Genomic DNA, 12,004 nt, shown 5'->3' on the forward strand with positions numbered 1-12,004 from the left:
TCCCCACATTGCTGAATCTGATGGAGAAAAATGCACCAGAGTTTAACCAAAGCTGACATAAGGAAACATCTCAATTATGAATGATCAGAGGGCCCAGCTGTTTCATTATCTGATATCCTGCCTATGTTTCAATCCCCCAAAGGAAACAAGTAGAAAGCTACCGCCTCAAAGCAAATAATTAGAGCTGAGGAGTGGAGAGGTTTATTCACAATCTGAAATTGTTTTGATTGAGGACAGGATCGGGATAAGTAAACTGCAGGATAGCCAATCCAAGCCTATGAGTCTAGGTTGATGTTTGGGATTTTAGTCACTGAAAAAGGCATTCATTAAAGACTTCGCTTCAAATGCAAAGAAAATATTCTATTATTTACTGCTGGGGACTTCCTTCCAAACTTGCAAGGGACTGGAGAGTTGAGAAATGAATAACAAGCCTAAATAGTTGATTTTTCTGTCATGACCTGCACATACTATGCTAAACAATTCAGAATCCATAAGCAATGTAAGTATCTGAAAAATGGATAATTCTATAAACACACCAAGAAATTACTCACCCCCAGGTTTTGATAAATCCCACCAGCATTAGTAAGTCGAAATTCCTGGACAGCCACTGCACAGAGGGGCAGGTCCGAGCCACACACAAGGACAGTCTCCTTCTCTATGGGTAGCACGACCTGCAGTGCCAGCTCTAAAGACTCAATTCTGAGTGAGAAATAAACCAGACATGAAGGGAAAACAGCAGAAGGGTACCCTGTACGAACATTAACACCATCATTTCACCAAGAACAGGAAATTGTTACCCAATAAAAATGTATACAATGATAGGTACAAATCATCACATTCAAAATCCAAACCCACTGGTCTAAAATGCCACAGGAAAAAAATATATATAAAATAAAATAAAATGCCACAGGATTGGGTAAGGATATAGCTCAGTGGTATAGAGCTTGCCCAGCAAGCATGAGGCCTTGAGCTCGATTCCCAAAAGTAAAACTGAGCAAATAATTAAAACTTTAAAAATAAAATGGCAAAAAAATGAGCAGTTTGCAATATCCAAGGATTTTTCCCCACCCATTCATCCTTTGATTGATTCATTCAACAAACATTTATTAAGAGACACTAGACATAGATGGACTATGCGTCCCATTGAGCCAGGACAATTCCAGCTCATTTCTGCTGTTTTGATGATCAATAATGATTGGTAATTTTTCTTTCACTCTCGAAAGTGTCCCAAAATCTAAGTATTCTAAATAGTTTAACAGATGCCACACAGAATGGAAAACTGTAAAGCGTACTGAACAGTTCCTTCTCTTTAGAAATAAAATTATACTGAATATAATTTTAACTTTGACTTGCTGACTAAAGTCTCTCATAACTATTTTATTATAATGTAGAATAACTGTTACATTTCCACACTATAAATGTCACCACATATTACAAATATGGAAATAAATGTGACTCGAGTGGGCTCTACTGATAACAGCTGACACCTGTGACAGTGGAGAAGTAACACATGGACGCTCAGCCTCAGCTGCCTCCTTTGTGAAGCAGGTATGTATACTGGGGACACATGCCCTGTCCTCAGGTTCTTTATGGGATGGCAAGTGTAGTTTGTAAAATGAAGAATTCAGACTGGGGGGTATCGCTCAAGTGGTAGAGTGCTTGCCTGGCAAACATAGGGTCCTGAGTTCAATCTCCACTATGCAAACAAACAAAAAGGAAAAGAGAAAAAGAAGATAAAAGACAAGAAGAAGTGAAGAAGTCAATTCCTTGAGAGATCATGCAACCTAGGCAAATTAATAACCAAAGAGAGACAGTGGGAAAACACGATCTTTGGAACTGGAGACACCCTAAGTCCCACTTCACTCTCTGATTAGCTCTGTGGCTTGGTTACGTTATTCAATCTGAGTACAACGACTACACTTTGGTTCTGGAAAGACCCAGGTGTTAACTGCCTGGTCCTCAGTGTGGTGTCATTAGAAGGTGGTGGAACCTTTAGCAGGTAGGGCCTGCTGGAAGGAAGTTAGGTCACTGGTGTGTGCTCTAGAAGGGACATGGCAGCCACAACCCCTTTCTGTCTTCCTATTTGCTTCCCAGCCACCAGTAAGTAAACAGGCCTCTTCTGCTTTACACTCCCACCAAGACATACTGTGCCACCACAGCCCCAAAATGACAAGGCCAAGCCAAGCTCTGAAACTATGAGCCAAAATAAACCATACCCTCAGTAAGTTGATTAATCTCAGGTATTGTCACAAAGACAGAAAGCTGACTGACAATAATGTTAACCTCTCTTCTGACTGTGACAACTAAATAAAACGACACACTTAGTACAGTAATAGCATTAAAATGACTTGTAAAATGTCTCCAGATTCACTAAATTCACAATTCGTAGATCTCAGAACCATACCTGGTAGTAAGAGGCTTCTGGAGCTCACTTTCTTCTCCCTTTAGTCTGTCCCTCGCCTTCACTATTGCAGGCTTCTCTGTGTCACTTGCTAGATTCTCTAACCTCAGTGAGGTGATTTCAAACTCTTTCCAGTAAGCATCGGTTTCATCTTTTAAGACCTAGAGGAAGCATATAAGTTAATTTATCAACTAATGGGTTATAAAATGAGACGACCGACAACTACAGGGAACAAACTCAATGTTCCATATGAAAATGAGTTTGAAAATATTTTCTAACCATCTACTCGGGAACTATTCTCTAGGGAACAGTAACGTTAGCTGGGCTCTCAGAAGACTTATTCAATGAAATTAAGGGAGGTGACAATATGGCTTTCAAAGCTATCTATTTGCTTCCTCCAGGATACATATGCAAAATACAATTAGATGTAAGAATGGATGTTCTATTTCTCTGGCTGGTAAATCTTTGTGACCTCCTAAACTAAAAGAAAATTGGAGTGAACCAAAACTGTTTCTATGTACATAAGAAGTGAATGAAATTAATTCATGGTTTATTAATCAACACTGACAATTCTATACTATGCTAGTTCCTTATCTTTTTTTTTTTAAGATACTGTTTAAGAATCCTACTGAGGGATCAACAGAATAATGTGTTCTTCATTTCCCCCAAAGATTAATACAGCTCTTCTAATCAACTCATTATTCAGTCACTGGAGAAAGGTCTCAAGACAGCTTCTTAATTGTGATGGAAACAGGCTAAATCCACCACTTGAACATCAGGGGTTTAAACAGGTACATGTGGTTCACTCAGATGAAAAACAGACAGGCGCCAGATGGCAGAGTGTGACTGAGAGCTGGCTAATGAGAGAAACTACAGAAGGTGGGAGGATACTGTAAGACCTACCAAGGGCCTTTTGTCACCTGATCAATGGCCCCCACCTGGGAGGACTCCCTAACGCAGGCAAAGCGTGCAACACGGATGCTGGACAGCACTGGACAGCTAATGGAGAGGTTTACTGGTAGAGCGGTATGTGCGTGCCCACCACCAGGAAGACTGTTTGCTCTACAGCACCCAAGTCAAGCGCAATGCTTTCTCCTAAGCCTTTCAAGGAAGATGTTTCATCACTGCAAGTGAAAACTCCCTTCACTGCCCAGTGGCGTTGCTCAACAGCAGACAGTCAACAATTGGTACACGTTACAGCAATTTTAGACAATGTGACCATTTCATCAAGATGACCAGCAACTGAGACAAATACTTATAGTCACCAGTTTATTAACTTTTTTTGTCTTTGAGCTATTGTATGGCTATGTAGCCCAGGCTGACCTTGAACTCCAGCTCCTCCTGCCTCAGCCTCCCCAGTAGCAGGATTACAGGCGTGTGGAACACTAGTTCGTTACTTTTGGAGCAATAAAAGAACAGGCTGAAATGCCTTCAAATACATTGTTCTTGACCAGCTCATTGGAAGCCCCACACACAATCAAAAACTCTGAAGTAATAGATCAGAGCATAAGCAATAAACTAGGACCCACAACCAAAGTCTTTCCTAGGTTTGGCACTTGAAAACAAATCACTTTCTAGAACAGGGGACATTAGAAATGCAATCTGACAAAGAGAGGCCTTGGAAACACCTTACACATGTGGCCTCCCCAAAAACAATGACATCGTACACACAGTATTATTCGCTAACTAAAGAGGCAACGAGAGAAATAACATCTCTGGTAATTACCTGGAGCTCTGTCAGTTTCTCCTGCAGACAAGCACTGCTCCTTTCTTTGTCAGTGGAGAAATCAGAAGTAATCCTGAACTTGGTGTTTTGTAGATGTACCTCAAGAATCTCTTTTTGTGTATCATAGCTGAGAAAGAATTAAATGCAACATTCCTTACTTTCAAAAATAAGACAAGGGAGGGAGGGAGAAGGGGTGGGGGGCGGGGGCAGGGGGAGAGATGGCCCAAACAATGTATACACATATGAATAAATGAATAAACAATAAAAAAAGGACAAAAATATTTTTAAATTACTGTCAACTCCGGAAGAGGAATTTCTGCTTAAGTTATAGGGCTGCATGCAAAAATTATGACTAATGGATAATAAAACCGTTTTTAAAGTGCAGCATGCTGTCATTGATGAAAGATTATTCGGTGGCTTTCCCAGTGGCTTAAAAATGTTTACCTCTCTTGTAAGCTACTTGTAGATGTACTGTGACCTCTCTCATGATTCTCGGTAACACTTTCTTCTTCTTGAGTCTTTAACTCTGATGTCACGCTAGAATTCTTAATGGGTTCCACAGCCTAAACAAATATGCAAAATAGTAAACATATCCCAAACATACTTAAATGTCTAAAAAAGCTACATGCTTGATGCTCAAAGATACATCTTTGATTCTTTATATCACAAACCAGGAGATGTTATAACTTCTTTGAGCTTTCTCAGTTTAGAGAGAAGCCTCCCATAGGACAGAACAGATTTATTAGGCTGAGTGTCACCTTTCCATTGGAAAAGGAAAGTTGCCGGCCTCTAAATGCTGTTTCTATGTAAGACTTCATGGCCAGAGTCAAAAGTGGACAGAGGCCTACTGCGCAAGAGTAGACTTCTTAAAAAAAAAAAAAAAGTATTTTATTTCTTTTCCACATGTTCTGTTCAGAAGTTTGGGCGCTGGTAGATAGTAAATACCAATTTAGAGTATTCAATTCCCATAGAAACAAAATACCTTATAATGATGAGACCAGTGACAAGTGAGCTAGCTCATCTCAGTGGAAGGGGACATTGGCGTGGACCATGCTCAGCCTCCTCCACCCTCCAAAGGTGGCCTGTCCTCACCATGGCTGCAAGTGGAATCGCCAGCGATACTGCATCCTCATCCTCACTACAGCGTTGGCTCCCTACATCTGACAGGCGCTTTTCCCTGCCCTTTCTAAGTGAGACTTCTTGGTTGATGAAAACAATCAGATGATTAAAACCAACAATGAATGAGCGAGCACTGGATTACTGCATGCTTGGCCTTTACACTGAGTTTACTTGTGAAATACATTATCCACATTATCACCTTTTCAGTGGATGGCTGATTATCTGCTGTCCCAGGGGGCACGTCACTGTGAGAGTCCCTGCCGCCATTGTCAGCTGTGGGCACACTCCCCCTAGGAAGGAACCAAGATTGCATATTAAAATAAGGCTGTCTGAATGATGCAAAAGGCTTGGCTAGTTTCAGCCGGGAGCACGGCTAATCTCAGGAAGCACTAACCCGGCTTTCGGTGCTTTTCCCGCCATGGACTGCAGCATCCTGTGCACGTCGGAAGCGCTTCTCAGGAGCACAGCGATCCTCTGCTCGCAATCAGCCAACGCTCGCCCCACCTCCTGCTGAGCCTTCTGCCAGGTGAGCTCTTGGCACAGTGCCCTGAGGACGCCCATGTGGCGATGGAGCTGGCCCTCAAGGCCTTCCTTAGAAAAGCAAGCCTAGGGAAGGAAGGACACAGAAGGGCCTCGGGTGAGCACAGATGATTACACAGAAGGTCAGAAACTTGCAGGTTTGGGTGACTCTAACAACACGTTCTCTCTCAGCCCTTCCACTGTGGGCTTGGCACAGTGATAGGCATGGGGGGAGACGGGTAAAGGGATGAGGAAGTCAGCCCTAAAGGATTCCCAGTTCAGGAACTAGACGTGCACACAATTAGCACATGGCATAAATACTATGAGGGAGACATTATCTGCCTGAAGGACCAACTGAGCTGCATGCAGAGGGAAGCTCTCTAAGAATGAGGGGAGGGGTCTTCTCCAAGCAGAAGGGGCACCAACAGGGTGAGGACCAGCAGGCGTTCTTAGAGCACAGGGGTTCTGTGCCCAGCACAAGGGTGCACTTAAAGGGGTACAGTGGCTCATGTCTGTAATCTCAGCTACTTGGGAGGTAGAATATGGGAGGACCCTGGTCCGAGGCTGGCCCCAGGCAAAAATGCAAAAAACCAAACCAAAAAACTAAAGCAAAAAGGGCTGGGGTGCAGGTCAGGTAATAGAACACCTACTTAGTAAGCTCTGAGTTCAAACTCCAGTACTGCTACTGCTAAAAATTTTTTAAATAAAAATAAAGGGTGTCCCAGAACCTGAATGTGCAGGAACGGAGTGGCCTTCTAAGGAGTTTGGCATTGTCTGGGCACCACTGCAAGGCAGTGACATAAATTTTGTGGTTCAAAAGGCTACCTCACTGGGCACCAGGGCTCACGCCTGTAATCATCACTACTCAGGAGGCAGAGATCAGGAGAATCGTGGTTCAAAGCCCCCTGGGCAAAGAATGCACAGACCCTATCTTGAGCCAGGCACCTGTAATCGTAGTGACGCAGGAGGCAGAGATCAGGAGGATTATGGTTGGAAGCCAGGCTGGCAAATAGTTCCGAAGACCCTATCTGGAAAAACCCTTCACCAAAAGGGCTGGTGGAGTGGCTCAAGGTGAAGGCCCTGAGTTCAAGCCCCAGTACTGCTAAAAAAAAAAAAAAAAAAAAAAAAGAAAGAAAAGACCCTATCTTCAAAAAACCCTTCAAAAAAAAAAAAAGGGCTGGTGGAGTGGCTCAAGGTGAAGTCCCTGAGTTCAAACCCCAGGACTGCCAAAAAAAGAAAAAAGAAAAGAAAAGGCTAACTGATGGCGGAAGTCAGTGCAGCAGCATCTTACTGAGAAGATAACCCAGACTGAGGGTAGGGGGCAAAGCCGTGGAAAGGCAGGAAGGAAGCTGCTGTGAAGAGGACCACGTAGAATCTAGCTGCCAACGCCACTAGGGCCAAGCAGGAAGAAAGGGGGAAGGAAGGTAAGGTGACTTGAAACAGCTCACGGAGGGGAAGCAAGGTTTGAAAGGGAGACAACTGGCTCAGTTTTCCACATTCTGATTTCAAGGTCCCTGATGAACACTGGTGATATCTACTAGTTAGAAACAGAGCATGGAGCTTAGGGGACAAGTCCCCACTGGAGAGAATGACTAGACAGAGGAGGCAGTTTTAACCCCCAAGGGTGGAAAATCCCCTAGAGGAAGCATGAAGTTAGCCAAAGACAGAGACCTCCTGCCCCATCCCCCCCACAAAAATTAAAATAACACAAGAAAAAGGGAAATATTTTTGAAGAATACTAAAAGGAAGGATCCCCTCCAGCCAGCGTGTGTGTGTGTGTGTGTGTGTGTGTGTGGTGTGTGTAGGGGGGTGTTATACATACTTGTGTACATGTATAAGTGTATATATACATATATATATATATATGTGCAAGACAGACAGATATTAGGAAAGCCACAGCAGTAGACAGTTACAAAGAAATGATAAGACCAGTAGCATCAAATACATAAAAGCAATCAAATAGGATGGGAACCAAAAAGATCATTAGGTCTGCCCCAAATTGCTCTATATTGTGATTTGCTCATTGTCACAGAAGGTGTGCTTCTCAGGACACCATGCCCTGACAGAAGTGTCTGTACTTCAGCAGTAGTTGACACAGATGTGGCCAGAGTCTCAGGTCCTGGACACTGAGATGGAGCAAGGGAAATTATAGGCTGGGGAGTAGCTCATTGGTAGGGCACTTGCCTAGCGTGCACAGGTCCTGGGCTCCATTCCCAGGGGAGAAGGAAATCATGAAATATGAACTAACTTGTGGATTTTCTTACTTCTATAAATTAAGAGGCACAGGATCTAGTTACAGTCTATGCCAGGTAAGTGACAGAACCGGGAAATGAGAGGGCTTAAGCAATTCGCAGAGCAGATTTAATTCTAGGCTAAGGACACACACAATAATTTCAGACAAACTGCAAAAATAATGACAAAATGACGTAGGGATAGGTTGTTTTACCTCATGTTGCTTCATGAGACCCTTGGTCCTTCCTCTTCGAATAAGTTTCTTTTCTTTATTTATTTGCCTTTCCAATTTTGCAATATTGTCACTCAGCTTTTCTTTTGCCATATCTAATTTTAGTTGTTGAATATACAAGGAAATTTCATGATGAAGAGACTGCAAAAAAACAAAGAACATATTAATCATGAGGATAGAACACACTGGAAACTATTTGTAGCCACAGAAAAATATTTACAGTAACAAAAGGAAAGAAAGAGATTTTAAACAACATTATAATTTATCCATGTATCTTTGGAGAGAATGTTTTAAAACATACCGGACCCATAAACATATTTTTCCTTTCTACTAACTAAAAGTGTGTTTTAGCTGTGAAAGTGAGTGTTAAGAAATGAAAGACAAGTTACAGATTGGAAGAAAATGTATTCAAAACACCTCTCTGAGCCTAAAGAGACATAACAAATAAATACAAAATGTATACTAGACGGGACCCAGGCACAGGCAACATAGATGCTTTATAGAAATCTTTGTAATATTTCTGCCCAGTAAATTGTGAATTCAATTTATGGGGTGGGGGTGGGTTTGAACTCAGGACCTTGCTCTTAATTGCTATGCAAGGGATCTACTTGTTGAGCCATGCCCCTAGGATTTGTTTGTTTGCTTTGCTTTAGTTATTTTTCCCACAAGGGACTCATGCTTTTGCCCAGGCCAGCCTCAGACTTCGATCCTCCTTTGCCTCCCCATAGCTGGGATGACAGTCATGCACCATCCTGCCCAGCTTGTAGGTTGAAATGAGGTCTGGCTAAGTTTTTGCCTGGATTGGCCACCAACCATTATCCTCCTGATCACTGCCTCTGGAGTAGCTGAGATTACACATGTGAGCCACCACACCTGGCTTTGTAAATTCCATTTTAATCAGTAAGGGTCCTAAAAGTTAAGTAGCCTGACCAGGGTTATAGCTTCTGAATCCAGGTTCGTCTGTCACCAAAGCTGTACTTATTTCACTATGAAACTCTGTATGCAAACATGTGTCAATATATTATCTCAGTCAGGAGCTAACCAGGAAACCAGAAAACACTTTATATTTTTAAACCTACGAATGTTAAGTGCAAGGAGTTGATTACAACAGAGATGAAAGTTCAGAGAAGTCAGACAGGAAACAGGAAGGCCATGCAGAGATCACCAACAGCAAAAGCCATTGTCATCCTGGGCTGGAGGCCTCCAGAGCCCAGGGAGGACAGACGCTCATCAGTGGGAGACGCATGGGATGGCAGGGGGAGGGGAAGACCCCATTAGGGCTTCCCTCTCTTTCCCTTTGATCACCCGTCTCTATTGGCTGAAGGCAGACAGAGCCAATTGACAAGGAGCCTGGCACCAGCCCTCGCAGAACTTAGCCCATCTGGAATAGGAGAAGACACACAGGAGTGACATATGGGCCCAGGAGTTGCCCCACGGTCATGGCTCCTGGAGGCACAGGGATGCTCTCACCTCCCACTTGGCACAGGCACCTCGACTCTCCTCTTCCAGGGCCAATCTCACGTCCTCAGGCTCACTGTGCTTCAGTTCTTCAACAGCTTTCACGTACTTAACCAGACTATTAGTATTCAAAATTTTCAGTGCTTCCTGGAAAACAAGCAACAGGATGGAGACCCAATCGTACTGCTAAATCCTCAAAGCTATTGTGCTAGGTCCCTCACAGAGAGAACCAGAGGGGACTCCAGTGACAATCTGAAGGTTTACGGGAGAGAGCTCTCTATAGACTGAGGATCATGTTCCCTTTGCATCTCTTGAATTCTCTTTTGGGGGGTGGGGGGAGTACTGAGGTTTGAACTAAGGGCCTTGCACTTGCTAGTCAGGTGTCCTACCACTTGAACCATCCCCCAAGCCTTTTTTAATTCTGCTGTTTTTCAAATAGTCTCACATTCATGCCTAGGGTGGTCCTGGACCTCAATCCTCCTATTTACACTTTCCATATAGTTGGGATGAGAGATGTCTTGACCACACCCAGCTTTTATTAGTTGAGATGGGGCCTCACTAACTTTTTGCCTGAGATGGCTGGAACAGAGACCCTCTCTGTCTCTGCCTTTGGAGTAGCTAAGATTTAAAGGCATGAGTCATCATGCCCAACCTCTTGAATTCTTTTGAAAAGAACTAAAAGTATTTACTAATTTGAGCCAGGCAATGGGGTGTACATCTGTAACCAGCAATCATCAAGAGAGGCAAGAGAAATGTGAGTTTGAGACCAGCCTGGGTAACACAGTATGACTCTATCTCAAAAACAATAATACAAATACTTATTATTCCAATACAGTTATATAGTTGAGACCCACAGTTTTGCATCTCTTGAATTCTTTTAAAGAATTACAAAATATTTATTATTCAACTGTAGCTACACACTTAATATCTTCAGGATACCCAAAAAAGGTTTTTGTTGCTTCATAGGTAAACAAACTAAAAGGCTTCTTGTACAAAGTAATGAGCCGATAACATAGTTTCTGCTAACGTTTTTACACATTGAGCAGAGAACCATACTGTATAATCAACACAATATGAATTGGACACTAGCATGGATGCAAGATTACCATGGCAAGAGTGACTCAAGTGCCTGCCTAGCAAGCATGAGGCCCTGAGTTTAAATCCCAGTACCACCAAAAGAAAAAAAACAGGATTAGCATGGCAGTAAGACAAAATTTCTAGTGGGACTTAGATGGCCAATATTTAATACTGTGCACAAGCCTTGCTATCCTGTAAGAAGGTAACATTACCACACCATTAATTCGACGTTTTCCCCAGTGCACACCACACGGTCAGTTCTGCCCCACGGAACGAGCAGAGTAGACAGGGTAGGCACAGTCTTGCCAGAAATGTATCTGCGCTTTACCTGGCACACTCTGTGACAGCAGAGACCTAGGTCTAGAATAAAAACAAAAAAGCTGAAACCTGTGAAAAGAACTGGACACCTACAGGAGAAAGGAAATAGAGGAGCTGGGTAGAAGGCAATTAAGCAGGGTAGAAATTTGTTCATTCACTCATGGCACACTTAGGAAGCGACCTCTGAACACATGGCATACGCTGGGTGCCAAGGGCCCTTCTTCAAGAATTGCTAGACTTATGACCTGGGAGACCTCCTCACCCCTAGATACTGGCACGGAGTCTCCACTGCCTGTGCGCCCATGGAGTCCCAGGGTGTCAGGACAGAACGCAGATCCTACTTCTGCTGTGAAAATGAATCCACGAAATGCCAGAGCCAAATAGGGAGAATCCTGGCTTCAGATTCCAAAAGAGAGATGGTCAGGGAGAGAAATGGTACAAAAACTGCTATTTCCAACTCTTCTTTTTAGTGGAGCTGAAACCTAGGAAGCTCCCTCCTTTTCTTTTCCCTTTGGTTAGCAGCCATGCCAGCCCTCCTGAAATCCAACCTAATGGTCACTTCAAAAAACAGTGACTCTAAATTTAAGGTTGACTCAGCATTGTATACCACCTGGGAGCAAAAGTGGGAAAACCAGACAGTTGGCTGGCAAAGTCCACATAGCACAAGACTGAACAGGCCAAGGGCTATTTGGATCTGGTATGGTTGGCAAAGCAGGAAGCCAAAAGTTGAGGCTCAGAAGAGAGATGGGGGCCAAGATGGGAATGCAAAAAGGGTGCCATGGCCTATGAAGAGTGGGAGCAGTAGGACAGGGGTACTGCTGACTGCATCTTCATCTCCCTCAAAATGCCCAGCTCTTTTCAAGTACTCTACAAATGTGCTCAATGATGAAGAAATGAATGAACAAAAGATCAGGTACACTCC

General features: G+C 43.3%; 1 protein-coding gene across 11 annotated transcripts in view; it reads right to left on the reverse strand.

Moving 5' to 3' along the window:
• Positions 1–12,004, reverse strand: part of Syne2 (spectrin repeat containing nuclear envelope protein 2) — a 300,742-nt gene that overhangs the window by 194,876 nt on the left and 93,862 nt on the right. For all 11 annotated transcript variants that reach the window (XM_074067818.1, XM_074067817.1, XM_074067815.1 and 8 more), the window contains 8 exons: positions 9,700–9,834; positions 8,212–8,370; positions 5,641–5,852; positions 5,446–5,536; positions 4,572–4,690; positions 4,128–4,254; positions 2,405–2,562; positions 552–699 (listed from right to left, as the gene is read on the reverse strand). In XM_074067818.1, the coding sequence (XP_073923919.1) occupies positions 552–699; positions 2,405–2,562; positions 4,128–4,254; positions 4,572–4,690; positions 5,446–5,536; positions 5,641–5,852; positions 8,212–8,370; positions 9,700–9,834 (1,149 nt within the window). The remainder of the gene's footprint in view (positions 1–551; positions 700–2,404; positions 2,563–4,127; positions 4,255–4,571; positions 4,691–5,445; positions 5,537–5,640; positions 5,853–8,211; positions 8,371–9,699; positions 9,835–12,004) is intronic.

The sequence above is a fragment of the Castor canadensis genome, chromosome 3, assembly GCF_047511655.1.
Source record: "Castor canadensis chromosome 3, mCasCan1.hap1v2, whole genome shotgun sequence".
Lineage (NCBI taxonomy): Eukaryota > Metazoa > Chordata > Mammalia > Rodentia > Castoridae > Castor > Castor canadensis.